The sequence below is a fragment of the Camelina sativa genome, chromosome 6 (assembly GCF_000633955.1).
Source record: "Camelina sativa cultivar DH55 chromosome 6, Cs, whole genome shotgun sequence".
In the NCBI taxonomy this organism is placed as follows: domain Eukaryota; kingdom Viridiplantae; phylum Streptophyta; class Magnoliopsida; order Brassicales; family Brassicaceae; genus Camelina; species Camelina sativa.
The window spans coordinates 19,387,901-19,413,301 of NC_025690.1; the positions used below are offsets into that span (position 1 = coordinate 19,387,901).

At 38.9% G+C, this 25,401-nt stretch overlaps 7 protein-coding genes, 1 long non-coding RNA gene and 1 pseudogene across 12 annotated transcripts in view; 6 read left to right on the forward strand and 3 right to left on the reverse strand.

Moving 5' to 3' along the window:
* Positions 618-3,228, reverse strand: LOC104792351 (serine carboxypeptidase-like 26). The gene is made up of 9 exons (XM_010518481.2): positions 2,801-3,228; positions 2,625-2,720; positions 2,444-2,536; positions 2,287-2,360; positions 1,931-2,197; positions 1,412-1,539; positions 1,220-1,315; positions 1,029-1,134; positions 618-942 (listed from the first exon to the last, which is right to left on the reverse strand). Exons 1-9 carry the CDS (start codon positions 3,162-3,164, stop codon positions 802-804), a joined length of 1,365 nt encoding a protein of 454 aa, XP_010516783.1. The 5' UTR covers positions 3,165-3,228; the 3' UTR covers positions 618-801.
* On the reverse strand, positions 3,467-5,681 carry LOC104792352 (cyclic nucleotide-gated ion channel 11). 3 transcript variants are annotated; one of them, XM_010518484.2, is made up of 7 exons: positions 5,554-5,681; positions 5,406-5,462; positions 4,988-5,327; positions 4,674-4,884; positions 4,205-4,581; positions 4,001-4,112; positions 3,467-3,917 (listed from the first exon to the last, which is right to left on the reverse strand). In XM_010518484.2, the coding sequence occupies exons 2-5, from the start codon at positions 5,432-5,434 to the stop codon at positions 4,523-4,525; spliced, it is 639 nt and encodes a 212-aa protein (XP_010516786.1). In that variant the 5' UTR covers positions 5,435-5,462; positions 5,554-5,681; the 3' UTR covers positions 3,467-3,917; positions 4,001-4,112; positions 4,205-4,522. The 3 variants fall into 3 exon arrangements, with proteins under 3 accessions (XP_010516786.1, XP_010516785.1, XP_010516784.1); XM_010518483.2 differs by having other exon boundaries at positions 5,558-5,677; XM_010518482.2 differs by lacking the exon at positions 5,554-5,681 and having other exon boundaries at positions 3,474-3,917; positions 5,406-5,517.
* On the forward strand, positions 8,057-9,404 carry LOC104792354. Its single transcript, XR_769061.1, has 2 exons — positions 8,057-8,283; positions 9,244-9,404. It is a non-coding gene; the product is annotated as an uncharacterized LOC104792354 (long non-coding RNA).
* LOC104792353 lies at positions 9,604-11,493 on the forward strand. Its single transcript, XM_010518485.2, has 2 exons — positions 9,604-9,752; positions 10,713-11,493. Exons 1-2 carry the CDS (start codon positions 9,677-9,679, stop codon positions 11,357-11,359), a joined length of 723 nt encoding a protein of 240 aa, XP_010516787.1. The 5' UTR covers positions 9,604-9,676; the 3' UTR covers positions 11,360-11,493.
* On the forward strand, positions 11,626-13,371 carry LOC104792355 (mitochondrial import inner membrane translocase subunit TIM14-1). Its single transcript, XM_010518486.2, has 3 exons — positions 11,626-11,786; positions 12,718-12,896; positions 13,011-13,371. Exons 1-3 carry the CDS (start codon positions 11,784-11,786, stop codon positions 13,165-13,167), a joined length of 339 nt encoding a protein of 112 aa, XP_010516788.1. The 5' UTR covers positions 11,626-11,783; the 3' UTR covers positions 13,168-13,371.
* On the forward strand, positions 13,805-20,101 carry LOC104792356 (mitochondrial substrate carrier family protein C). 2 transcript variants are annotated; one of them, XM_010518487.1, is made up of 8 exons: positions 13,805-15,402; positions 15,788-15,921; positions 17,716-17,999; positions 18,210-18,354; positions 18,580-18,695; positions 18,793-18,871; positions 19,250-19,483; positions 19,568-20,101. In XM_010518487.1, the coding sequence occupies exons 1-8, from the start codon at positions 14,292-14,294 to the stop codon at positions 19,910-19,912; spliced, it is 2,448 nt and encodes an 815-aa protein (XP_010516789.1). In that variant the 5' UTR covers positions 13,805-14,291; the 3' UTR covers positions 19,913-20,101. The 2 variants fall into 2 exon arrangements, with proteins under 2 accessions (XP_010516789.1, XP_019102481.1); XM_019246936.1 differs by lacking the exon at positions 15,788-15,921 and having other exon boundaries at positions 17,582-17,999.
* On the reverse strand, positions 20,400-21,148 carry LOC104699256 (ATP synthase subunit d, mitochondrial-like). The gene is made up of 5 exons (XM_010414587.1): positions 21,116-21,148; positions 21,011-21,032; positions 20,801-20,865; positions 20,610-20,696; positions 20,400-20,501 (listed from the first exon to the last, which is right to left on the reverse strand). The coding sequence occupies exons 1-5, from the start codon at positions 21,146-21,148 to the stop codon at positions 20,400-20,402; spliced, it is 309 nt and encodes a 102-aa protein (XP_010412889.1).
* LOC104792358 lies at positions 21,402-24,170 on the forward strand (annotated as a pseudogene).
* The window catches only part of LOC104792359, a 3,909-nt gene continuing 3,139 nt past the window's right edge, over positions 24,632-25,401 (forward strand). The window contains exons 1-2 of one of the 2 annotated variants that reach the window (XM_019246937.1): positions 24,632-24,833; positions 25,057-25,399. In XM_019246937.1, coding sequence (XP_019102482.1) covers positions 24,682-24,833; positions 25,057-25,399 — 495 coding nt within the window. In that variant the 5' untranslated portion in view covers positions 24,632-24,681. The remainder of the gene's footprint in view (positions 24,834-25,056; positions 25,400-25,401) is intronic. The other variant, XM_010518488.2, reaches the window with a different exon arrangement.

The following is a 25,401-nucleotide window of genomic DNA, read 5'->3' on the forward strand; positions in this document are numbered from 1 at the left end:
TTGCAAAAGTCCTTATAAACGATATATCCATTTTAAAAATACTAAATCACAAAAGAGTTAGTTAATTGAGTTGGTTTAATTGGTAAGCCGATTTAGTTTGACATTTTATGTGTTGTCCGTTCATATATATTCACTTTAGTTTTCACCTAATGCCGATCTTGCTTGGACCATAGCCTTTAATTTGGGTTCTTTTTGTCCTGCTTTTGTTGTTTGTATCTTTATATAATTATTTTCAACAAGTGAGATATATATTGTATCTTTTAAAATTCTATTCTTTCACATCAGTTGATAATAATATAGTTTTTAAAAAGAAGCATAAAATAAAGAGGTGTTTACAAGGTGAACTGAACAATCCCAAAAAGGAGGATCATGTGCCTCTAATTAAATGAATTCCCTAAAATTAGTTTTTCATTCTAAATATTTTAGTACTATTAAAAACATTGTTTCACTCGTTTTCTTGTGTACCAAGAAAAGCAATGGAAAGCCTTAATGTTATTTGTAGCAGCTAAGCAACACACACCGACAGACAACACTCATCATTATTTCCATTTAATATATCAGATAAACTTAATTAGTACTAATATTTATTAACAAAGAGCTTTAAGAGAAATCAAATGAACAAGATAAGAAGACATGAAAGTGCAAATTATCAGCATCTGTTAGGATTTAGACACATAACCTGAAGGGTTGTGTGTTAGTAATGTCAATGAACTGGTAGAACTGATAATGTGAAATAGATGTCATTACTTCTTATTTATACACTTGCACAAATGCTCTGCTATTTATCACAGTTTCTTGAATTTACATAGGCAATGGCTTGTTGTCAAGAAACGACTGGAAAAGAAGAAAACCTCGGCGAGGGCGGTGAAGAGGTACCTCATGTCCTGCTCCATGTATTGTCACCAGAGTCAAGCCTTTGTAAACTTGGCTCCACCCACCAACCTGTTGTTTCACTTACACATGAATTTAATCCCACAGAAGAAAGAAATGATACAAAGAAACAGAGTATTTTGTTGTTTTTTTCCGACCTGTCCACTGTCGTTCCACGGGTACCATTTGGAGAGTGGTTGTAACTTGAGCGCTCTAATGGAGTATCGTGTTCCAGTAATGGGAACCACTGAATCAGTGTCTCCGCTGCATCCAAATTTACAGAACAAGATATCAATGATGATACCAAACCGGGGGGTATAAGACAGTGATAAAAAAGCGAATTAGCTACCTGAAAACCCATATCCTGAGGCCTGCAGCGATGAGTTCCTTGTAGATTGGAAGCATAGATAGAGGAGAATCTGCCCATTTCTCTCCAACGATGTCACTAAAAAAGATAAAACTATATATGTCACTACACATAGATGGAAACAAGAGAAAATTTCTTGTAAATTTGATAACTGATTAGTGTTATATTTATTACCTGCAAGTTTTCCACGGATAAGCTAGTCCCGTTATATTAGCATGCATAGCCTTTTGAACCTCTGGAGAATTGAAATACATGCCGGAGTATCTCTCTGTGCAAGGGTCATATGCTCTCCACATCCATGGCTGAGTTCAAGAAAAAGCTTAGCAAGAATATAAATTTGTCAAATCTTGTTACCTATGGACTGTGCCTTAATAGTGTAACTTGGATCTATAGGAGCAGCCATAGAGCAATGAATTGGCATCAAGTAGCAGAGAGACAATCTGAAACTTTATTTGCATGTAATAGCCACTCTACTACCCTACTTGGACTACCCTAAGTATCTACTTATTGAAATGAGAAATAAGGTTCTTGTGAGGGTCATATATTGGTCATTTGAATCTGGTAGCACAAATAGAGGCTCTAGTACAGTAAATTCTGCATAGTAAAGTTGGAACCTCTTAATGAACAAAACTACATAACTTGAGCTGGGAATAGTAGTTAAAAGAAGATGACAGGCAGTGATGGAAAACTCACATGACGAACCCTGGAGAAGCGAGACCTAAGAGCTGCGGCCTCCTTTTTACAAGTGATAGTGTAAATGCTATAGGGATCAATATGCCCTTGCTCCAAATCTGCAGCTTCCATGGCCTTGCTGCATTCAGGGGACGGGTGCTCGGATGATCCAAATTCACATGTGATCCGTAAGTTGTGGTAAGTGAGATCAGATATCAACCCATGAGTCCACCAATACTCAAATAAACCCACGTAATCATGATAGTCATCAATCACAGCATTCCCCACCTACATAAGAAGAAGAAACTCACTTTGATCACAAACACAAAAACAAGTTTTGTTCAAAATGGGACTTTGGTGCTTTTTTGTTTGCTTACAATGAAGCCTTTGAAGTTGATAAATGGATTTCGCTTCTCATAAACAATTTGTGACAACTGAGGAACATAATGACCTAAGAAGAAAAGTGAAAATGCTTAGCTAAGACAAACAAAAGCAAAAGGGCTTCCAATTGAATAGAGAACCAATGATACTAACCTGCATAGCTTTCTCCAGCAATGTAGAATTCCCTTTGCTTGTACTGTGGAAACCTCTCAAACCAATTCACAAGAAACACATACGCATCTTCAGCTGGAAAACAAAAATCATCAGATGTTTGATCATAAATCAAATCGAATCTAGGGAGAGAGAGAGAGGGGTCAAAAGGTCACAACTTTACCAGTTCTCTTGTCTCCGGCAGTGTACAAATCGGAAGTGGTATTCGAATACGAGAAACCAACACCAGCTGGAGATTCAAGAAACAGCAAATTCGCCACTGCCCGCAATAAAAAAAAAAAAGATTGTTACTTTAAGGTAGAAACAGAGAGATAGAGAGAGAGGGGAGAGAGGTGTTACATTGGTTCCAAGAGTAAGGATTGTGGTAAAGGGTTTTGCCATCAGGATTGATTCGAAAAGGTCCGATTTCTTCAGCAGCGCCGTAAGCAAGGGAGGAGCAACCAGGGCCACCGTTGAGCCAGAGGACGAGTGGCTTAGACTCGGGGTTTAGACTCGGTGGTGACTCAGTGAGCCAGTAGAAGAGTGCTCTTCCTGCTGGCTCGTTGACGGTGATGTAACCAGAGAAGTGAGAGAAAGAGACATCGTTTGGTTCACCGGGAAGGTGATAGATTCGGTCCTTTTCTTGTTCGTCTCTGCAACAAGAAGCGTAGTAAGGGAGTAGAGTTAGGAAGAAGAAGAAGAAGAAGAGAAGGTATCGAGCCATGGTGGGTGAAGATTTCAATGTTTTTGGTTACAGAATCATTTGTATAAAATAAAGGTAAAAAATGTGGTTGGTGGTCCAGAGAGAGATTGATTGATATAGTCATGGCCGTTAATATTTGTATAGTTTCTTTACAGCATTGACTTTATTTAACTACTTCATACGATGAGATGACCTTGCCAATGCCATGTCCGTATCATCATCCGTTTTACTAGGCGTCATCCAACTTTCATGTTTGTTACACAATCTTTGTTTTTGTCCTCTATTCTAAACTAAATTAGACCATAGAAATCAAATACGTGAAGTGAGAAATGGAGGAGATAGGTTTTATTTCAATAGAAGGATACAAAGACAATAGATGGATGGAAAAAAAGATTCATAAATACAATTGGGAAGTGGGAAGATAAGTAGTCCATAAACAACAATAGTAAACATTAAACGAAGACACATTGTTCCATTATAATCCTGGTCCGGTTTGATGCCATCCGGTATAACGGATTTAATGTCATCCGGTATAACGAATTATGCACTATGCTCATCAAGATAGAGTTGGGTTTCGCGTCTGAGGTCTTCTGGGAAGCGACGAAGAAGAGATTCTTCATCCGTGCCTCTCAAATTTTTTCTTAGGGCTTTCTCGTTTTCCTTAATGCGTTTCTTGAGCTCTTCTGGTAGGTTCCTATACGTCATCCATGTTTCTATGTCTCTCTTTCTTTCATTCATTTCGTCTGCTCTGACGGTACTTGATAGCAAGTATTTCTGTGATCACACCCTAAAGGAATCAGTTTTACGACATCAAAATAAATAAATGTATGTATGTGGTATGAGCATATTTATATTACCTGAACGTTTCCAATGAGTACAGCAACCAAGAATAAACCACAGGCACACATGAGGATAGCCAAAAAGATGTCTGTTGCAGAGTTGCCTGGCTTGAGTTTTTCGCCAAAGGTACTGTAATCATTAAACACATGCAACGTTTAGCTATATATCATCTTTTTTTCTTCTTCTCACAATTTGAGAGAGAGTTTGGATGTAGTACAAACCTAAGATTTCCGAGAGCCCACCAAAAGCAGTAGAAGAACTTCTTTGGAAAATCCCTTAGATTAACACTTCCCACCTGAGACTCCACTACGTCACCGTACATACCAAAGTCGTACTCGTATATAGTTTTGTTCCCGGCCAATTTTTCGGATGTTTTTCTGATTTCGGCTGGGTCGATTACTGGGCATGAATCTTTCAGAAAAAGACTGTTGTCTTTACCATGTGCACAGTACAGCTCCGTGATATTGACTTGTTTCCACCTAGTGTCACTCCCAAAGTCATGCATAGTCTCATTCCCATGCATAATCTTATTCCAAGCGTCATGCCAGCATATGATTTGCTTTTCTATTGCAGTAACGTACCAGAAAGCCCCAAACACCTGGCAAGCACATGCATATATCATATAAATATTGGTAACAATTCTCTTGATGTCGTATAATTAACAAATAAAAATAGTAAATTAAGACTTACATAACTGCACAACAGGAAGAGCAAAAGGTTTATAAGAGCTCCAATCCACTTTGATCTTACTACTGTAACGCTGGTTTTTGTCGCTTCTTTGTAAATCGGAAAGATGCGAATGATTCTTGGTATATACAGACCAACTATGGTCCACTTGAGTATTCTCTTTGACACCAGATAAGACCCCCCCTTTATTACGGAGAAGGTGGAAAACCATTACCTACAAGATTTTGTATTGGAACATCTCTCAGAATATAAAAATTTACAACAAAGCACGACGTAAATTAAAGTACAAAGGAGAGAGAATAATATATAATACGTACATGAGGAATGGGGACAATAGAGACAATGTCAACAATACTGAAGATATATTGTTTTCTTCCGCTCATCTTGCTTCTCAAAGGTATGAATATAGAAACAATCATGTGCATTAGATAGAGTCCGTCAATTAAGCTACGAAGGTTACTAACTGCACGACCAAGCGTTTTGTCGAAACCGATGCATGATTTTTGATAATCAATTTCAGGAATAAAGAGAAACAAAGGATCAATAGCCAAAGCAACCACACAAACTGTCAAAAAGGAGTTCCTCAAGTATTTAGGGGTGTCTATCTTCTCGTAAACCTTCTTTAAGCCTTCTTTAACACAATTCCCAGTCCCCGACCTGTACCAACAAGATATCACTACAACAACAAAAATTTTAAACAAAATATGTACGTATAAGTTATTTTTAACTAGCTACCTTGCAGAACTACTCATCTCAATATTCATGTTTGTATGCAGTGATCAGCTGCTCAATCTGCAATGTTATTTACCAGAGAGAAAACGAAGTCACTCTATAGTCGAAAAATATATTAGAAACCAAACGGAGCTAATATAGTATTACGTACGTACACTGTAAGGTGTTGGCTGACTGACGAAAATCAGAGTCCTAAGAGAAACTGAGAACCTCAATTCAATTTATATAAGAAATTAAGAGCGAAAACGAAAACATGACAGTGAGAGATTGTGGGAATATCGATATTCCCAAGCTTATCGGACTTTCTCATCAGAAGGAAGATTCAAAGTAAATGCAGAAGCTTAGTGCCGTGCCTACCACGTAATAAAAAGGGTAATAGCCCTATAACCACAAGAAAAATATTATACATAAAAGGCCACATTTTTTATACAAATTATTTGTTTTTTTTTCTATATACGACGACGTATTTCCCAGAATGTAGAAGATGAAGATTATTCAACTTATTCATATATAATCCAATTTTTACAACTTGCCATTTTAGAATATTAGTTCGGTTCCGAGAACCTTTCTGTTTTAAAATTTAATATGCCTCTAATACATAAAAATACAAAGATAATTAATTGCAAATATATAATTTTATGGAGAATTTTGGTTATTTGATTCAGCATTTTATTGCATGTACTATTTAAATTATATAAGTGAACTCTGCGGGGTTTTTTAAGTTCCGTTAATTATAATTAACTTGGTTTATAATTTTTTTGTTTAAAGTATCACTAAAATGATAAAACAAGTTGCGCCATATAACGAACCCTAATTAAATCAGATATGGTTGCCATTTAACCGCTTGTCAAAAGGTTGTTCTAGGGTTAGCTAGTTGTGCCTTCGTCATCTCTTGTTTTGCACCCTCTGGCTCAAGGTGGCAAGAAAAAAAAAAACGATCGAAAATTTAACATATAGTATCTTTAATTTCGACTAATTTTTTTTTTTTTCGCATCAACTAATGAAATTGTTCTTGGCTTGAAAGAAGGGACTCAAAGTGCTTGACTCAAAGAGTCTGTTTATAGTCTCCGTTTACTTTTCTCCCTGCCCCTATCCCAATTATTTCGACCATGTTATACTAAACTTTGGATGAAAGGACTCAAATTGCTTGACTCAAAGAGTCTGCTTATAGTCTCCGTTTACTTTTCTCCCTGCCCTGGCCCTAGCTAAGCCAATTATTTCGACCATGTTACTAAACTTTGGATGAAGGGGACTCAAAGTACTGCTTGACTCCAAGAGTCTGCTTAGAGCGTAGCTGATAAGCTTCTTTACTAGTCAATTAAGTGCATCCAAAAAGAAACGCTCATTAAGTTACAATAATTTCGTTAGAATATATGTACCATGAAAACCCATATCATGAGGCATGCGACGATCAGTTCCTTGTAGATTGGAAGCATATAGATGGAGGAGAATCTGCCCATTTCTCTCCAACGATGTCACTAAACAACATAACAATGTCACTGCACATGGGCACAAGAGATTTTTTTTGTGAGGCTCATATATGGGTCATATATGAATCTTGTGCACATTGGCAGCGGTTTAATCTTGTGAGGCTCATATATAGGTCACTTTGAATCTGGTAGCACAAAGAGCGGCTCTCATACATAGTCAATCGTATACATTAATTAGTATTTTTTAAGTACACTTATGAAATAAATCTTTTTTTGAAAACAACTAAAAAGAATGTCATTGAGCCCCTTTTTGGTGAATGCCCAGGGGTCAAAGGCCCCCATAATTTATTAAAAGAAATAAAACCGGTTACACACAAATTCGTCTATTGCACAGAGTACCATTAACATCGTCATGTAACAAAAACTCAGCTATAGTAGGAGCTACTGTAAAAACATGCCAACCAAGAGGTGAAGAGAATGCATAGTTTGCTAACCCATCCGCTAGACGGTTAATTAGTTTCTCGATACACATGCGTAAACCGGACTATCCAGTCTCTAACAAGAAAGTCATGACACATCCGCACCAAGAACGACAAGGGATGAGACTCGCTTATCCCTTGTTTAAGAAAATCCACCACTGTTTCCGAATCCACCTCCAGTTCAACCCACTGAATACGCTTCTCCCACGTCATATGCAATCCATAGTACACACCCCATAACTCCGCTAACTGCGCAGAGCATCTACCAATATTAACCGCAAACCCTCCACACCAACTCCTATCACTATCTCGTAACACCCCCTGCCTCTGCAAAACCCGGATTACCCAGTGTAGCTCCATCAGTGTTAATCTTGTACCAACCCTACGTTGGTGCCAGCCAACTAATCTACCGTTCCACTCGCACCCTTGAAGGAAGCTCTTCACGACGTCGCATATCAGCCAAAGTGACTTCTGCGGCCAGATCCTTGATAAACCATATTCTATTCCTGCAAATTCTCTTCTCCCTAAAAACATTATAAGATCGCCATTTCCATCCCCACTATACAGCTATTGCAAACATGTTAGCCCAAGCACCAGCATTAACGGCTGCATTCCCCATTGAGCCCCTTTAATACAATATATTTAAAAATCAATGGAAAATAGTTGAAAGAAAAAAAAAAATCTGCTCAATAATATAGAACAAAAAATGGAATCGAACACGCCACCCGTCGCGGTGCACAAGCGACCTACCCTCGCCACTAGACGACCAAAGCTAACTTTGACAAATTACAAAATTCTAACAAAATAAAAATAAACAATTATATCTAAAACCCTACAACACATTCATTTGGGGGAGGAGGACCTGAATCCTGCAATCGAGAGCAACAGAAACGGCGATGGGAAGATCAGCTCTGATTCACTTGATTCGCTCCCAATCACGACGTCTCTCTTCCTCGACCTTCACTACTACAGGTTCTTTTTATCTCTCCACTATATCATCCTGCTTCCATCATTGTTTTTAAGATACGGCTTTAGAATTAGAGAAATGGCTGCTAGTATTACCTTTCTGGGTTTTGTATACCCAAATGCTAATACCCACTCTCTCGCGATTCTGTTTTCCTTTTTCGATTTTATGGTGTAAGCATTGATCTGATCAAATCCAATATACTGAAGTTGGTTTGAAATTGATTATGAGTAATTATTATATACCAGAGCTTCTCAAATGGATGAGAAATGTTTAGGTTAGGGTTTTGCCAGTTCAGTTATGTATTTTGAGTCTTAGCAGTTGTTAAGGCAAATATATTATAGTCTGGGTCTGACCTTTTCGATAAAGTTCAACGGATTTGAAAGTGAGCTTCATTTGGCAAGCTAGGATTTTTCCAGTTTCATTGAAGCGTTTTGAGTCTTTTCTGTTGTTTTAGGCAATACTCTGGTTCCAATGCAATTGATAGTTTCTTCTGGTGCTTGCTGTGGTTCTATCCCTCAAAAGTCACTAATGATCACGAGATCAGATCTAGCCTAGATCTTCAACTGTTGTTACAGTCTTTAAAGCTCTAATTTACCGAAATTGAGTCGAACAATTTAGTCCAATTTCCAGTTTTGTTAGTGTCTTTAGTAAGTAGAGGAATGGCACAGATTCGTTAAGCTTCATTTAGATTAGATGAGAAATGAAAATCTAGGGGTGTTCCAACCCATTGAAGAGTTTCTGAGCTTTAGTTGTTGTTTAAGACTATGGTCGGAGTCCAATGCCATTGATAATGTCTTGCTGTGGTTCTATCCTTCAAAAGTCAAAAGTGGTCACAGGATCAGATCTAGCCTTAAATCTTCCGTTTACTGATATTGAGTCTAACTATTTGGTGGAACTTTTGTGTTCGTCAGTGTCTTATGCTAATATAGAAGAATGGCACTGACTCATCAAGTATGTGATTGCAGGATATCATCATCGGTCAATAGCAGGATCATGGTCATCATCAGTGATCCCGAAGGTCAGATTCCAGGTTCCATCTCTTAACCAGAGAAGCTGGGCATCATCTGGAGCAAAGACTAGAGAAGATGACGATGATGAGCACAAGATAAGCATCGGACCTCAAGACNCCTTTAATACAATATATTTAAAAATCAATGGAAAATAGTTGAAAGAAAAAAAAAAATCTGCTCAATAATATAGAACAAAAAATGGAATCGAACACGCCACCCGTCGCGGTGCACAAGCGACCTACCCTCGCCACTAGACGACCAAAGCTAACTTTGACAAATTACAAAATTCTAACAAAATAAAAATAAACAATTATATCTAAAACCCTACAACACATTCATTTGGGGGAGGAGGACCTGAATCCTGCAATCGAGAGCAACAGAAACGGCGATGGGAAGATCAGCTCTGATTCACTTGATTCGCTCCCAATCACGACGTCTCTCTTCCTCGACCTTCACTACTACAGGTTCTTTCTATCTCTCCACTATATCATCCTGCTTCCATCATTGTTTTTAAGATACGGCTTTAGAATTAGAGAAATGGCTGCTAGTATTACCTTTCTGGGTTTTGTATACCCAAATGCTAATACCCACTCTCTCGCGATTCTGTTTTCCTTTTTCGATTTTATGGTGTAAGCATTGATCTGATCAAATCCAATATACTGAAGTTGGTTTGAAATTGATTATGAGTAATTATTATATACCAGAGCTTCTCAAATGGATGAGAAATGTTTAGGTTAGGGTTTTGCCAGTTCAGTTATGTATTTTGAGTCTTAGCAGTTGTTAAGGCAAATATATTATAGTCTGGGTCTGACCTTTTCGATAAAGTTCAACGGATTTGAAAGTGAGCTTCATTTGGCAAGCTAGGATTTTTCCAGTTTCATTGAAGCGTTTTGAGTCTTTTCTGTTGTTTTAGGCAATACTCTGGTTCCAATGCAATTGATAGTTTCTTCTGGTGCTTGCTGTGGTTCTATCCCTCAAAAGTCACTAATGATCACGAGATCAGATCTAGCCTAGATCTTCAACTGTTGTTACAGTCTTTAAAGCTCTAATTTACCGAAATTGAGTCGAACAATTTAGTCCAATTTCCAGTTTTGTTAGTGTCTTTAGTAAGTAGAGGAATGGCACAGATTCGTTAAGCTTCATTTAGATTAGATGAGAAATGAAAATCTAGGGGTGTTCCAACCCATTGAAGAGTTTCTGAGCTTTAGTTGTTGTTTAAGACTATGGTCGGAGTCCAATGCCATTGATAATGTCTTGCTGTGGTTCTATCCTTCAAAAGTCAAAAGTGGTCACAGGATCAGATCTAGCCTTAAATCTTCCGTTTACTGATATTGAGTCTAACTATTTGGTGGAACTTTTGTGTTCGTCAGTGTCTTATGCTAATATAGAAGAATGGCACTGACTCATCAAGTATGTGATTGCAGGATATCATCATCGGTCAATAGCAGGATCATGGTCATCATCAGTGATCCCGAAGGTCAGATTCCAGGTTCCATCTCTTAACCAGAGAAGCTGGGCATCATCTGGAGCAAAGACTAGAGAAGATGACGATGATGAGCACAAGATAAGCATCGGACCTCAAGACAAGAAAGAAGAAAACGATGGAGGAGTTGTTTACTATGGCCAAATCTCATCCACGATCAAGAAAGTGAAACTCCTCTCACTCTCCACCTGCTGTCTCTCAGTTTCTCTCGGCCCAGTCATCACATTCATGACTTCCCCTGGACTGAACGTGATCATGAAAGGTGCGGTTGCCTCGACTGTGATTTTCCTCAGTGCATCCACAACCGCTGCTCTCCACTGGTTCGTTAGTCCTTACGTGCACAAGCTGAGGTGGCAGCCTGGTTCAGACACTTTTGAGGTTGAGATGATGACATGGCTCGGCACATTCACCCCAAAGACACTGAAGTTCTCAGACATACGTTATCCAGACACGCAAAGACCGTATGTGAGCTTTAAGGCTAACGGGGATTACTACTTTGTGGACGCAGATCATTGCCCAAACAAGGCATTGTTGGCCAGGCTTACTCCTCCAAAGGATGCTCATGACTCTGCTTTCAAGAACTTGTAATCCAATAATCCATTTTTCGTTTCTTTGTTATACTTTGTCTCTTTTGTTGGGGGTTGTAGCTTTTTTGGATCATTGAACCTCCCTTTCTCATGGCTAACACCCGAATGATGCAAATAATAAAAGAGTTGGTCTCACTCGAGTCGTCAAAGTTTAATCCAATTGGTAAATCTACTGACAAATTAAAATAAAAAAAATAAAAACGGTTACGGAATCAATTAGACGAACCAGGATAACCGGCTTGTATTAAAAACCGGTTGCGCACAAGGGGTTTTGATTGTTTAGTCCCATTTGGTTACAGCAGCCAGCCATCGGAGAGCTCTGAAGGCACCGGTGAGTCACCACCAGTGACGGCTTTGCAAAACCAACTCTGAGAAAGCGATTCCAAATCAATCTGTGGATGAAACGAAGAATCCCAGATTGCTGAATGGTAAATTTTGGAATACTACTCTCTTCCAGAAATTAGGGTTCATCCGTTAGATTTAGATTTAGCCATCGGGTTTCATTTCATGAATTAGGATCCGTCGGTAATGTAATTATTGGTTAATCGTTTGTTTTCGATTCGATGTTGGAGAAGTACTTGGCATTATTAAGTCATGATTCATTTGCAGTTTTGAATATTCATTCATGTTGACAATTTTGTGAATCTGGGTGGTGCTTCATAAAGAGTATTGATTTTTATGCAAACCTTTGGAATCCAAAATCATGCTCACCTTTGGAATCCAAAATCATGCTCACCTTTGTTTTGATTAGTCAAAGTTATAATGATCCTGAAGGATAATTTTCAAGTTAAATCGTTGATTATGTTGATACCCCTGGCTCTTCTCTTTCAAATTACAAGGAGTTGACTAGTCGAGTCTTTCTCCAGTGGTCTTGAAAGGGTTTGTGTTTGGTTTGAGTTCAGCTGCGGTAGAGTTTAAGCCGGATAAGGTTTAAAAACTTGACTGCAACCTACTTATTAGCTCAAGCTTCTTTCATTGATGCACCAGTGTCCTAGTGCCCTCTGGATTCTCGTTGTTTGCTTACCTCTTAAATCTTAATGTCGTGTGCGTTATTGTACCTTCTCCTTATTAGTCAGTCCTCTTTTCAAAAAAGTATATATTTATTGTACCCTCTCCTTATCAGTCAGTCCTCTTTGCAAAAAAGTAAATGATTTGAATGCAAGTTGTGTTCATAGATGCTTATTTTATCAAATGGATCTTGAGAAACTGAAAGAAAAATGGATATATAGAACATCTTACACCTCATCCGATAAGTGAGTTTGATCTATTATTATTCCCTGTGAATTGGAGGAAGATGATGATATGAAGAATGAAGCATACAGATGAATACTTAGGTTATGCGTTTGTTGGTAATAACAGGCGACACCATTTATAGCGGGGGTGGCGGTAGCTGCGACTGCACTTGCTGGTCGATATGGAATCCAAGCATGGCAAGCATTCAAGGCAAGACCACCGAGACCCAGAATTAAGAAATTCTATGACGGCGGTTTCCAGCCTACAATGACGAAAAGGGAAGCTGCTCTTATTCTTGGCATCAGGTGAAGTAAACACACACACACACACAGAACTATGTTTCTCTTTGGTCTATAGCATAGTTCTTTCTATGAAAGTGTAACATTGTTTCAAATGTGGGTTTTGGAACTTAATCACAGGGAGAATGTAGCGGCAGAGAAAGTGAAGGAAGCACACAGGAAGGTAATGGTAGCAAACCATCCAGATGCAGGTGGTAGCCATTTCCTAGCCTCTAAGATCAATGAAGCTAAAGACATGATGCTCGGCAAAACTAAAAGCAGCGGATCCGCATTTTAAAATCTTAAGCAAAGAGGACTCTCTGTCCCTTCTATTTTGTTATAGAACTGCATTGTTAAATTGTATGCTAAGCTAAATTATACCAATAAGCTTGTGGTCTGTTTGTGACACTCAAAAATCTTTGTGGTCGTTTCTGATAAAGTTATCAACGTTGGAGTCTTTGTTGGATATGCTTAAAAATCCAGTAATAGAAACTCTTGTACACGTGTCGTGTGGCTCCAGCAATGTCTTACGTCAACCTCTATCCATTCGTTCCCCTTATTAGCAACTCCCTCCACAAAACTCTTTTTTTTTTTTTTTTTTTTTTTTTTCTGTACGCTTAAAGTTAGTTACTAGGTAGTAANTATTACAAAGACTATTTTATTTTCATATTATTCTACAGTGTATTTCATGTCTTTTTTTAAATATAGCTTCTCGGCTTTTTTTTTAATATACCTTGTCGACTTCTTTATTTTTTTTTTTATAAAAAAATTAATAGCTAAAAACTAAAAAAGGCATAAAACTGGATTACGATGATTTTATGAGACCCGGTCATGATTTATCCATTACATGAAAATTCGTACATTAAATATTATCTGTTATAAATATCCATGTCTTTTTATCTTCTTGCAATTTTTTCATTTTTTATTGTCTTTCTAAACCCAAAAGAAAAAAAAGAAGAAGAAAGAAAAGAAAGAAGGAAGAAGGGAAGGAACTAAAAAGGCAAAAGAGGGGTCATCATCATTTCATGGTTACCTCCTCCCTCCTCCTCTCTTCTCATTTCTTACTCTCACCATATCTTGCTCTCTCTCTGTTTTAAGCTTTAGCTCTCTCTCATTCTCATCTCCTTTCGATTCTCAGTTATCCCACTCGCCCCTTTTGCTTAACGCTCTGTGTCCACCCCCAATACTGGCCAAAATCGATATCTGAATCGTCTTCGCTACGCTTCTTTTTCTTTTTCTTTTTCTTCTGATTCTTTTTTAATTCCTTTCGTAGCAGTTTTTTAGGGTTTCTTTTATCCGAGGGGGACTTTGGGTTTTCTTTGAGAACTTCGATTCGATTCGTTTCGTTTTCCTAGGGTTCGATCTTTGTCTTTGGTATCTCTCTCCCATTGAATGGTTTGTGTGGTGTAACAGAGTGACGCAATGGTGTCGAGTAATGATCCTATGGAGACTATATTCAATTCTATCCAAGTAGTTGTTAAAGATGCTCTTCTTCCGATTGAGCTCGGTGTTAAAAAGGCGGCAAGAGATATTGAAAACTGCTGGGTTACCAAAGAAAGGGATCTGGGTCTTGCTTTGAGATCATCTGGAAGAAACAGTAAGAAGAAGAAACGGATTTGTGCTGCTACTCCTGAATTTGACGACATTGCTAATAATGTTCACTGTGTGGTTAGTGAAGAGAGGAAGAAAGGTTTGTCTATCAAGATCCCTGTGAAGTCACTCTTTGCCATGTTTTCTCCCAATTTAGCCAGTCGTAGTAGAGGTGAGGTTGGGTTGAAGAAAGACAAGTCTTTGGAGAAAGATGATGATTCTTGTACCAATTGCTTCAAGTTTGCCATGACTTGGTCTTTGTTGGTTAGTGGCTTTGTTCATGCTTTTCCTATTCCTTTCAAGATTGGTAAAAAGAGGATTCACAAATTGGGGGATGATGATGAGAACAGTCTTTTGCATTCACGTAAACACTGCCTTAAATCAAAGGCTTCTACATTTGCAACTCGAAAAGCTGAAAAGGAAGGGAACCCTTTTTCTATTGAATGTGCCATGTGTTTTGTTGTTGAAATGATGACTCAGAATCTCCAGAAGCTGGACCAGTTTTTACAGGACAGTTCAGAGAATGAATCTTGTTGTTCCAAGGAAGCTACTACTCGTAATGATAGTCCACTTATCTTTAACATTTGGGAGGCTAGAAAACTCGACGTTAATGGATTCCTCGGGAACCTGATGTTTGCCAGAGTTGGAGATGTGGCGTCAGGTATAGCTGGTCTGACATCTCCCATGAGTGGAGATGTTGATGAAAGTAATGTCAGTACTGCTGGTAAGGACGAAAGTGCGGTTGATTCTCCACAGAACCTTGCTAGTGGACTTCTCAGTATACCTTTGTCAAATGTAGAGCGTTTAAAATCCACGCTGTCCACGATTTCATTAACTGAGCTTATTGAGCTTTTACCGCAATTAGGACGACCTTCAAGAGACCACCCGGACAAGAAAAAACTTATTTCTGTTCAGGATTTTTTCAGATACACCGAGTCTGAAGGTATGAATCCTTCCTTTTTATTATTATCCTAACATATTCTTGATAACTTAGTAAGCAAAGAGAGTTGAGTGTTGAACGCATTGCATGTTTATTACTCATCTTGCCAAAGCTTGAAGTTGAGTGTTGAACGCATTTTGTGTTGTTGCTATAGCGAATTGGATAAAGACATACTTTATCATTTCTTCTTCGCTTTTATTGTCTGCTCTTGTCAGCATCGTAAACTAATGTCTCAGTTGTTATAACTCAAGTAATATATGTTGCAGTTTCTCAATACTAAATTGTCTGCTAATACAAGGAAACACATTTCTTATTTGCTTTTGTATTACGTTCTGTATTATAATATAGGAATTCCATTTCGTGCAATATAACTCTCTGTGGCTTCCAGGCAGGAGGTTCTTTGAAGAATTAGATAGAGATGGTGATGGTAAAGTTACTTTGGAAGACCTGGAAATTGCAATGAGGAGAAGAAAATTGCCAAGAAGGTACGCCAAGGAATTTATGCGACGAGCTAGGAGTCATCTTTTCTCGAAATNTAAAAAGAGGATTCACAAATTGGGGGATGATGATGAGAACAGTCTTTTGCATTCACGTAAACACTGCCTTAAATCAAAGGCTTCTACATTTGCAACTCGAAAAGCTGAAAAGGAAGGGAACCCTTTTTCTATTGAATGTGCCATGTGTTTTGTTGTTGAAATGATGACTCAGAATCTCCAGAAGCTGGACCAGTTTTTACAGGACAGTTCAGAGAATGAATCTTGTTGTTCCAAGGAAGCTACTACTCGTAATGATAGTCCACTTATCTTTAACATTTGGGAGGCTAGAAAACTCGACGTTAATGGATTCCTCGGGAACCTGATGTTTGCCAGAGTTGGAGATGTGGCGTCAGGTATAGCTGGTCTGACATCTCCCATGAGTGGAGATGTTGATGAAAGTAATGTCAGTACTGCTGGTAAGGACGAAAGTGCGGTTGATTCTCCACAGAACCTTGCTAGTGGACTTCTCAGTATACCTTTGTCAAATGTAGAGCGTTTAAAATCCACGCTGTCCACGATTTCATTAACTGAGCTTATTGAGCTTTTACCGCAATTAGGACGACCTTCAAGAGACCACCCGGACAAGAAAAAACTTATTTCTGTTCAGGATTTTTTCAGATACACCGAGTCTGAAGGTATGAATCCTTCCTTTTTATTATTATCCTAACATATTCTTGATAACTTAGTAAGCAAAGAGAGTTGAGTGTTGAACGCATTGCATGTTTATTACTCATCTTGCCAAAGCTTGAAGTTGAGTGTTGAACGCATTTTGTGTTGTTGCTATAGCGAATTGGATAAAGACATACTTTATCATTTCTTCTTCGCTTTTATTGTCTGCTCTTGTCAGCATCGTAAACTAATGTCTCAGTTGTTATAACTCAAGTAATATATGTTGCAGTTTCTCAATACTAAATTGTCTGCTAATACAAGGAAACACATTTCTTATTTGCTTTTGTATTACGTTCTGTATTATAATATAGGAATTCCATTTCGTGCAATATAACTCTCTGTGGCTTCCAGGCAGGAGGTTCTTTGAAGAATTAGATAGAGATGGTGATGGTAAAGTTACTTTGGAAGACCTGGAAATTGCAATGAGGAGAAGAAAATTGCCAAGAAGGTACGCCAAGGAATTTATGCGACGAGCTAGGAGTCATCTTTTCTCGAAATCGTTTGGTTGGAAGCAATTTTTGTCCTTGATGGAACAGAAGGAGCCGACCATCCTCCGTGCGTATACTTCTCTCTGTTTGACCAAGTCCGGTACTCTTCAGAAGAGTGAGANTATTATTATCCTAACATATTCTTGATAACTTAGTAAGCAAAGAGAGTTGAGTGTTGAACGCATTGCATGTTTATTACTCATCTTGCCAAAGCTTGAAGTTGAGTGTTGAACGCATTTTGTGTTGTTGCTATAGCGAATTGGATAAAGACATACTTTATCATTTCTTCTTCGCTTTTATTGTCTGCTCTTGTCAGCATCGTAAACTAATGTCTCAGTTGTTATAACTCAAGTAATATATGTTGCAGTTTCTCAATACTAAATTGTCTGCTAATACAAGGAAACACATTTCTTATTTGCTTTTGTATTACGTTCTGTATTATAATATAGGAATTCCATTTCGTGCAATATAACTCTCTGTGGCTTCCAGGCAGGAGGTTCTTTGAAGAATTAGATAGAGATGGTGATGGTAAAGTTACTTTGGAAGACCTGGAAATTGCAATGAGGAGAAGAAAATTGCCAAGAAGGTACGCCAAGGAATTTATGCGACGAGCTAGGAGTCATCTTTTCTCGAAATCGTTTGGTTGGAAGCAATTTTTGTCCTTGATGGAACAGAAGGAGCCGACCATCCTCCGTGCGTATACTTCTCTCTGTTTGACCAAGTCCGGTACTCTTCAGAAGAGTGAGATATTAGCATCACTAGATAACGCAGGACTTCCTGCTAATGAAGAAAATGCTATAGCCATGATGCGATTTTTGAAGGCTGATGCCGAGGAGTCTATATCATATGGACATTTCCGTAATTTCATGGTTTTGCTGCCATATGAGCGTTTACAAGATGATCCTCGGTAAGTATAATTCTTTGCTGTAGAACAAAATTGATGTTTTTATTTTGTAGCATTTTGTCTTTGAACTAATGAGTAAAATTGTTTGGATTGAACCGGACCAGTTCCCCCTTGGTTTCCCTCATCTATTTCATGTTGATTTCCGTAGACACTTCAAACCTGTAATTTGTGTTGTCCTACCGATGGTGATTGGTGCTATTTTTACTTGTATAGGAACATCTGGTTTGAAGCTGCGACTGTTGTTGCTGTTGCACCCCCTGTGGCGTTACCTGCTGGAGATGTTCTAAAATCTGCATTAGCGGGAGGGCTTGCCTCTGCTCTCTCCACTTCTTTACTGCATCCGATTGACACAATCAAGGTGAGTCCTCTTGTTGCTTTTGCAGCTGGATATAAGTTAATGCTCAATTTTCACAAGTTTAGGTGAGAATATGGCTACCACAACGCTCAGCCTCCACCAGGACCTAATTGACATCTGCTTCTACGATATTAGCATGTTTAGATAGATGTAGTATGCAAATATTTTCTCCTGGCTTATGTTTTCATACTATTGGTTTGACGGATTTCATTATCACTTTCTTGCCAGACACGTGTGCAAGCATCAACGTTATCATTTCCTGAAGTAATAGCAAAGCTTCCAGAGATTGGTGTACGGGGAGTATATAGGGGTTCTATTCCAGCAATTCTTGGACAATTTTCAAGGTCTTTTCAGTTGTTTCAAATCAAAGATACTTTTACTTCTACAGTTCTACTTGTGAAATTTCATTTCCATTTGGTTTAATCTCTTTCATCATTGTAGCCATGGCCTACGGACAGGAATATTCGAAGCAAGCAAACTAGTGTTGATCAATTTTGCTCCCAATCTCCCAGAAATTCAGGTGATGATCACTCTACTCACTGTTCTAATTTTTGTGCTTCAAGACTATGTATTATTATGGGTTCCTGTAGATGTTGCGTTACTGAAGAAGCTAGTATTAAATGACTTCAAAACTCCACTTGTCCTCTGGAAAACCCAACATTATAGCGTTTTCCTCGAACCTCACCACTGTTTTTGCCCTCTATAGTTTATGGCTATAATAATATATTCCTGATGCTGCTGGGGCTTTAGGGTCTCTTAATCGCTTGGTTTGATATAGTTGTATATGGTTTCTGAAGAAGAACCCAACCGGCTTTGGTTAACAGTTACATTCTCTGCATTTGGGGTTTCTGATCTTTGTGTTTTGTACTCAGTAAGCAATGTTGAGCATTTGTTGCAGGTTCAATCGATTGCATCATTCTGCAGCACGCTATTAGGCACAGCTGTGCGGATTCCATGTGAGGTGCTGAAGCAACGGTTGCAGGCTGGCATGTTCAATAATGTTGGGGAAGCCATTGTAGGGACGTGGAAGCAAGATGGTCCAAGGGGCTTTTTCCGTGGGACAGGCGCAACTCTTTGCCGTGAAGTTCCACTATACGTTGTTGGCATGGGACTGTACGCAGAGTCCAAAAAGGTAAGAAAACCGAAATGATGAGATTATCAAAATGGTCAAAACTGTATTTGTTGTATTGATTGGGGTTTTGTGTGGGTATTGTAGATGGTGGCGCAAGCGCTGGGAAGAGAACTCGAGGCATGGGAAACAATAGCGGTTGGGGCGGTGTCAGGAGGTATAGCAGCAGTTGTAACAACCCCATTCGATGTGATGAAGACGAGAATGATGACTGCAACACCAGGGAGACCGATCTCAATGTCCATGGTTGTTGTCTCGATTCTGCGTAATGAAGGACCGCTTGGTTTGTTCAAAGGAGCAGTCCCGAGATTCTTCTGGGTGGCTCCTCTAGGTGCTATGAACTTTGCTGGCTACGAACTAGCCAAGAAAGCTATGCAGAAGAACGAGGAAGCTATGCTAGCGGATCAGCTTGGACAGAAGAAGCTTTGCTAATGGGATATCACTTTGCTTTGCTGCTACGAAGTTTTTTGGGGGCAGTTTAAGCCGGAGACTCTCCTCTTTTGTTAAATGCTACTTTGCAAATTTTTGACAAAAAATAGTTCATGATTTTGTTGTGCATTGGTAAGTTTCAAACCCTCTGGTTAAAAAAAAAAGAAGAAGCTATTTTTGCGCTCCCTACAATGGATTGGTGCTTTCAGAGTTTACAAGTTACAACTACTTCAATGGTATACACAGTTACGTCAAATCGCCATAATACGAATGTTAAGCTCAATTTGTTACTCCCTTTTGTCACCAACATAGTACAGTAAATAAGCTTTTTTCTCGTGTTGGTAAATATGTTGATTAAGAAAAAACAACGTTGCGAATTTGCTAGACAGTCTAGCCTAGACTCAAACCAAAGGAGTCTATCAGTACAAAATCACTGCTTATTTTTATGATAAGCTTCACAAATTCACAGTGTCTTTAAGAAATAATGCTCTCAGTATCCCCAGTACTCGTTGCGGATTTCATCATCTAACTTCTTTTTCAGCTCTGGATGCTTCTCAAAATACTCATCCGCCGTCATTGTGCTTAGCTTTTTCTGTGATCAACCACCCAACCCCAACACAAGCAAGATATATGTATCAAAATCCCTCCTTGTTGTTGATCTTCTTATCTTATATCATAAATTTGTTCCAAAATTACTTACGCTAATCTCTTGGACATCAATGATTTCTTTCTCCAGTCGCTCAGATTCCTTTAGGGATTTCTGCTCTGCTTCTTTCAGTTCTACCAACTACTCATATAGCATGAGACAAAGCAACTATAAAACTTGGTATGAGAAGCTTAAAAACTGGAAACATGTTAACAATCTACTACTTTCTATATGGTGTAACTCACCAAAGCATCAAACTTGGGCTTGTACTCAGGAGTTACATTGTCCACGTACTTGGGGATTTCAACGCCTGCAGCAAGAGGAAGATTTCAACTTTAGTTCTTGGTTAAGCAGATTCCTCTATTCAGAGGTTTAAGGTAGAAAACAAGTAAAGTTATCCCTCAAGAATCAAACAGAAGGTAATGAAAAAGTAAAAAAGAAATAAGTGTACTTACTGTCATAAGCTATACACGAAGACTTAAGAACTCTTTGCGAGCCGCATCAGAGACAAGAACTTTAGCCATAGCATCCCAGTCTATCGTCCTCGAAGCTTTGAATGCCACATCCGCCACTTTCTTTCCGGCTCCGCTCATTTTCTTTTCTCTCCCCCACCCACAAATGCTCTCTCTGATGATCTGACGACGAAGACAACAAGACCAAGGAGCTCACAAAAGGAAGGAGAAGAAGTATAGTCCCTTATTTTCCTCAAAAGTTTCACTCTAATCCCATACTTTTAAAATTAAACAAAAACCCCAAAATTGGGTGTTTTCTGATTATTATTTAAAAGACTTTTTTTGTGAGTATAAATAGCTCGGAATCTTGATTTTCTTGTGGAGGAGGTCAACGATGGAGAAAGTGATCAATCTGATCCCGATCGAAGCTACTTCTGAGACCTTCGCTGACTATGGTCAAATCATTGAAGCCTCTCGTGATGGTGACCATTTCGGTCCCAACGACGCTCAGTTGGATCTCTCCAGAGGAACCCCACGGTACTCTTTCTACTCTACTCTGTCCCGATCCAAAATAATATATATTCAGATTTGTTTTTTGTAATCACGTTCCTCACTGTGTGACTGACAGGCTATATATTATGCCGCTACAAGATACATCCTTTGGCTTTTCAAAGATCACTCATCACGCAAACGTGACACAGTGCATAGGATCAATAGGAGCTCGTGTTTGGTACTCGGAGTGGCTAAGCCATCTCTTATTGAAGGTGATGATGATGATGCAAGGAGAGTAGTAGTAGATACTACAACAGTTGTAGAATCAAAGTATGGTCACTTGTACGCTCCTCCTCCTGTTGAAGAGGTGCGTGTCTTCAGGGTCTCTGGAACAAAGTTTGTTAAATACAACCGTGGTACTTGGCATGTTGGACCGCTCTTCAGTGACAGCTCCATGGACTTCTACAACCTTGAGCTCAGCGACACTGATGTGAGTGACATATTAGTAATCATATTCTTGTATCGACGACATTAATTAATTGATGATTGATACGTTCTTAGGTGGTGGATGAGACGACATATGATTTCAGGAAGAACAATGGAGTCATCTTCCGATTTGAAGAACCCATATAGGAGGAGACATCTGTAAGGAAAGACTTAATTGTATTGATCATAAGGTTACACTATATATACTCATGTACATAAGGGTTTTATACAATACTTAATTACACATTTAGCCTTAGTTATACTTCTCTACTCTATACGCCCCCTCAAGATGGAGGCAGTTTCTTGACGCCAATCTTGAAATTTAACTCTGTGAAACGCGGTGGCGGAATTGGTTTAGTAAGAGCATCGGCGAGTTGATCATCACCCGAAATGTGAGCTACCCGAAGTGTACCAGACTGAACGTTTTCCCGAACGAAATGATAGTCGAGGGCAACGTGTTTCATCTTGTAATGAAAAACAGGATTAGCAAAAAGGTATGTTGCTCCAATATTGTCACAGTATATTACCGGATCCAGTGGAAGATCAATACCCAACTCATTAACAATGAGCATATCCATTTAAGTTCCGATGCTGTGTTAGCGACTGCTCGGTATTCAGCCTCAGTCGACGATCGAGAGACACTTAGCTGTTTCTTTGACGACCAAGACACCGGACTGCCACCAAAGTATATGATATAAGCATTGGTGGACACATAGTTTGCTTTATCTCGACCCCTATCAGCATCAGAAAATGCATGGATAGTAAGAGGAGCATCACGACGCAGAAAGATACCGTGTGATCTCGTTCCAGCAAGATACCGTAACACTCTCTTCACAGCTTGCCAATGTAGATTGGTTGGATGATGCATAAACTGCGAAAGACGATTAACCGGGAAGGCAATATCCGGTCTTGTGAACGCGAGGTACTGCAGACTACCAACTACCATCCGATATTCTTTCGCATCAGTCAGTGGTGTACCAGACAGAACCGTGAGCTGAGAGGAAGAAGACATTGGGGTCGGAACAGGTTTAGCATCCTGCATGTTAGTTTTGGCCAGAATATCAGTGATGTACTTCCTTTGCATCAAATGAAGTCTGGAAGATGTGCGTGTTGCTTCCATACCCAAGAAGTAACTTAAAGGACCAAGGTCCTTAAGCGAGAAACGACGAGCAAGAGATGAGTGAAAAGCAAGTACCAGAGACGCAGGACCAGTGATGATAATATCATCCACATAAACAAGAACATACACATGTGAAGTACCGTGTTTGAAAACAAACAAGTTGTTGTCCCCAACCGAGGTCTTGTAACCAGAGTCAAGAAGGAACCGTCGTAGTTCTTGGTACCAAGCATGTGGTGCTTGTTTCAACCCATAGAGAGCTTTCCACAAACGACATACGTGATGTGGTAATCACGATCAACAAAACCTGGTGGTTGAGATACATACACCTCTTCCTCTAATGTACCTTGTAAAAAAGCATTATTGATATCAACATGTTGAATCATCCAATCCTTCTTAATGGCAATCTCCAAAACCAGGTGAATCGTAGTGGATTTAATTATTGGACTGAAGGTCTCGGAATAATCAATCCCATATTCCTGATTGAACTCACGAACAACCAATCTAGCCTTGTATTTAGCAATCGATCCATCCCGGTTGTATTTTAGTGTAAAGATTGGAAAGACTTAATTGTATTGATCATAAGATTACACTATATATACTCATGTACATAAGGGTTTTATACAATACTTAATTACACATTTAGCCTTAGTTATACTTCTCTACTCTATAACATCATCGTCCTAATACATATGCAGAACCGATTGAACCGGAGACCAGTTCAACTTGTCATGTTTGATTATGCTTATTTTGTTTCAAGTTAAAAAATAAAGAGAAGAGAATTGGTCTTCCTAATGTTATTAAGGAACCACCTCTTCCACATTTCCACGTTCCTTTCGTGCATGAGTTATNGAGTTGAGGTTTTTTTATCAATCTAAACTAGTACTGAGTGATTCTTTGTAATTGACATAAAAATTGTTGGTGTTTCAGGTGGTGGATCACACGACACATTATTTCAAGAAGGATGATGGAGTCATCTTCCGATTTGATCACCAAGAGGNACATCATCGTCCTAATACATATGCAGAACCGATTGAACCGGAGACCAGTTCAACTTGTCATGTTTGATTATGCTTATTTTGTTTCAAGTTAAAAAATAAAGAGAAGAGAATTGGTCTTCCTAATGTTATTAAGGAACCACCTCTTCCACATTTCCACGTTCCTTTCGTGCATGAGTTATGGCTCCATCTCTGTTTCTGTTTGTCTATGTAAATGAAATGTAAAAAAAAATAAGCCCAAAATTTAGGCAAATCTCAGTCAATGTGTTCACTCACTATTGTAAGCTTCTTTGTACATGTGAGGAGGTGCTGAAGCAACGGTTGCAGCCTACCAAAGGACCCAAGGACGAAGAAGAAGATTATATAAACAACAATCCAGAAAATACAAAACGATCCCTTTATTTTATCTCTTATTTTCAGTTTGATCTCATATGTCTTAAATTTATAATAAAGCCCAAATATATTTTGGGTGTTTTCTGATCGATTTTAAACTCTCTTTTTTTTTTGAGTGGATAAAAAAACAGCTCAATCAGCTTCACCTTCAATTATTTTTTTGTGTCGTGAAGTCACAATTTACAATAATGGCGAAATCACTTGTGGAAGTGAATCTGATCCCGATCGAAGCTACTTCTGAGACCTTCGCAGACTATGGTCAAGTCATCGAAGTCTCTCGTGATGGTGAACGTTTCGGTCCAAACGATGCTCAATTGGATCTCTCCAAAGGAACCCCACGGTACCTCTCTACTCTACTCTACTCTCTCCCTAGATGATTCTAGAATCCCTCAACTTTGAGCGGGACTAATCTACCACCAGTCTATGTGATTGTGACTTTTGTATATATATATATGTATATATATGTATGTATGAGATTTTTTAGGTTTTCAGATTTGTTCGTCTCTTTGATCTCTCACTCACTGTGGATTATACTTGTACACACTTTGGGATTTGGGGAACAGGTTCTATCTAATGACGCTCAATGATGCACCCTTGAGATTTGGCAGCATCACTCATCACGCAAACGTGACACAGTGTCTAGGATCAATAGGTGGTCACGTTTGGTATCTTGGAGTCGCTAAGCCGTCTATTATCAAAAACGATGATGATGTTGGAAAGGGAGTAGATAATAAAGTCAAATCAAAGTCTGGTCATTGGTACGTTCCTCCTCCTGTTGACGAGGTGCGCGTCTTCAGAATCTCGGGACCGAAGTATATCAAACTCAACCATGGTACTTGGCATGCTGGACCACTCTTCAAAGACAGTTCCATGGACTTTTACAACTTAGAGCTCACCGACACAAATGT

Excerpts from the sequence above, each read along its gene's own strand:
- LOC104792352 (XM_010518482.2), bottom strand. The coding sequence starts at position 4,506 with ATGCATGGGAATGAGACTATGCATGACTTTGGGAGTGACACTAGGTGG. Across the intron at positions 4,113-4,204 it reads TGGGCTCTCGGAAATCTTAG|TACCTTTGGCGAAAAACTCA; the intron begins GTTTGTACTACA and ends TAATGATTACAG. Across the intron at positions 3,918-4,000 it reads TACTCATTGGAAACGTTCAG|AAATACTTGCTATCAAGTAC; the intron begins GTAATATAAATA and ends GTGTGATCACAG.
- LOC104699256 (XM_010414587.1), bottom strand. The coding sequence starts at position 21,148 with ATGAGCGGAGCCGGAAAGAAAGTGGCGGATGTG. Across the intron at positions 21,033-21,115 it reads GAAAGAAAGTGGCGGATGTG|TCTTCGTGTATAGCTTATGA; the intron begins GCATTCAAAGCT and ends AGAGTTCTTAAG. Across the intron at positions 20,866-21,010 it reads TTCGTGTATAGCTTATGACA|GCGTTGAAATCCCCAAGTAC; the intron begins GTAAGTACACTT and ends CTCTTGCTGCAG.
- LOC104792355 (XM_010518486.2), top strand. Across the intron at positions 12,897-13,010 it reads GCTCTTATTCTTGGCATCAG|GGAGAATGTAGCGGCAGAGA; the intron begins GTGAAGTAAACA and ends ACTTAATCACAG.
- LOC104792353 (XM_010518485.2), top strand. The coding sequence starts at position 9,677 with ATGGGAAGATCAGCTCTGATTCACTTGATTCGCTCCCAATCACGACGT. Across the intron at positions 9,753-10,712 it reads CTCGACCTTCACTACTACAG|GATATCATCATCGGTCAATA; the intron begins GTTCTTTCTATC and ends ATGTGATTGCAG.
- LOC104792356 (XM_010518487.1), top strand. The coding sequence starts at position 14,292 with ATGGTGTCGAGTAATGATCCTATGGAGACTATATTCAATTCTATCCAA. Across the intron at positions 18,355-18,579 it reads ATCCGATTGACACAATCAAG|ACACGTGTGCAAGCATCAAC; the intron begins GTGAGTCCTCTT and ends CTTTCTTGCCAG. Across the intron at positions 18,872-19,249 it reads CCAATCTCCCAGAAATTCAG|GTTCAATCGATTGCATCATT; the intron begins GTGATGATCACT and ends CATTTGTTGCAG.
- LOC104792351 (XM_010518481.2), bottom strand. The coding sequence starts at position 3,164 with ATGGCTCGATACCTTCTCTTCTTCTTCTTCTTCTTCCTAACTCTACTC. Across the intron at positions 2,198-2,286 it reads TCAACTTCAAAGGCTTCATT|GTGGGGAATGCTGTGATTGA; the intron begins GTAAGCAAACAA and ends CTTCTTATGTAG. Across the intron at positions 1,135-1,219 it reads CTCAGGATATGGGTTTTCAG|CGGAGACACTGATTCAGTGG; the intron begins GTAGCTAATTCG and ends ATTTGGATGCAG.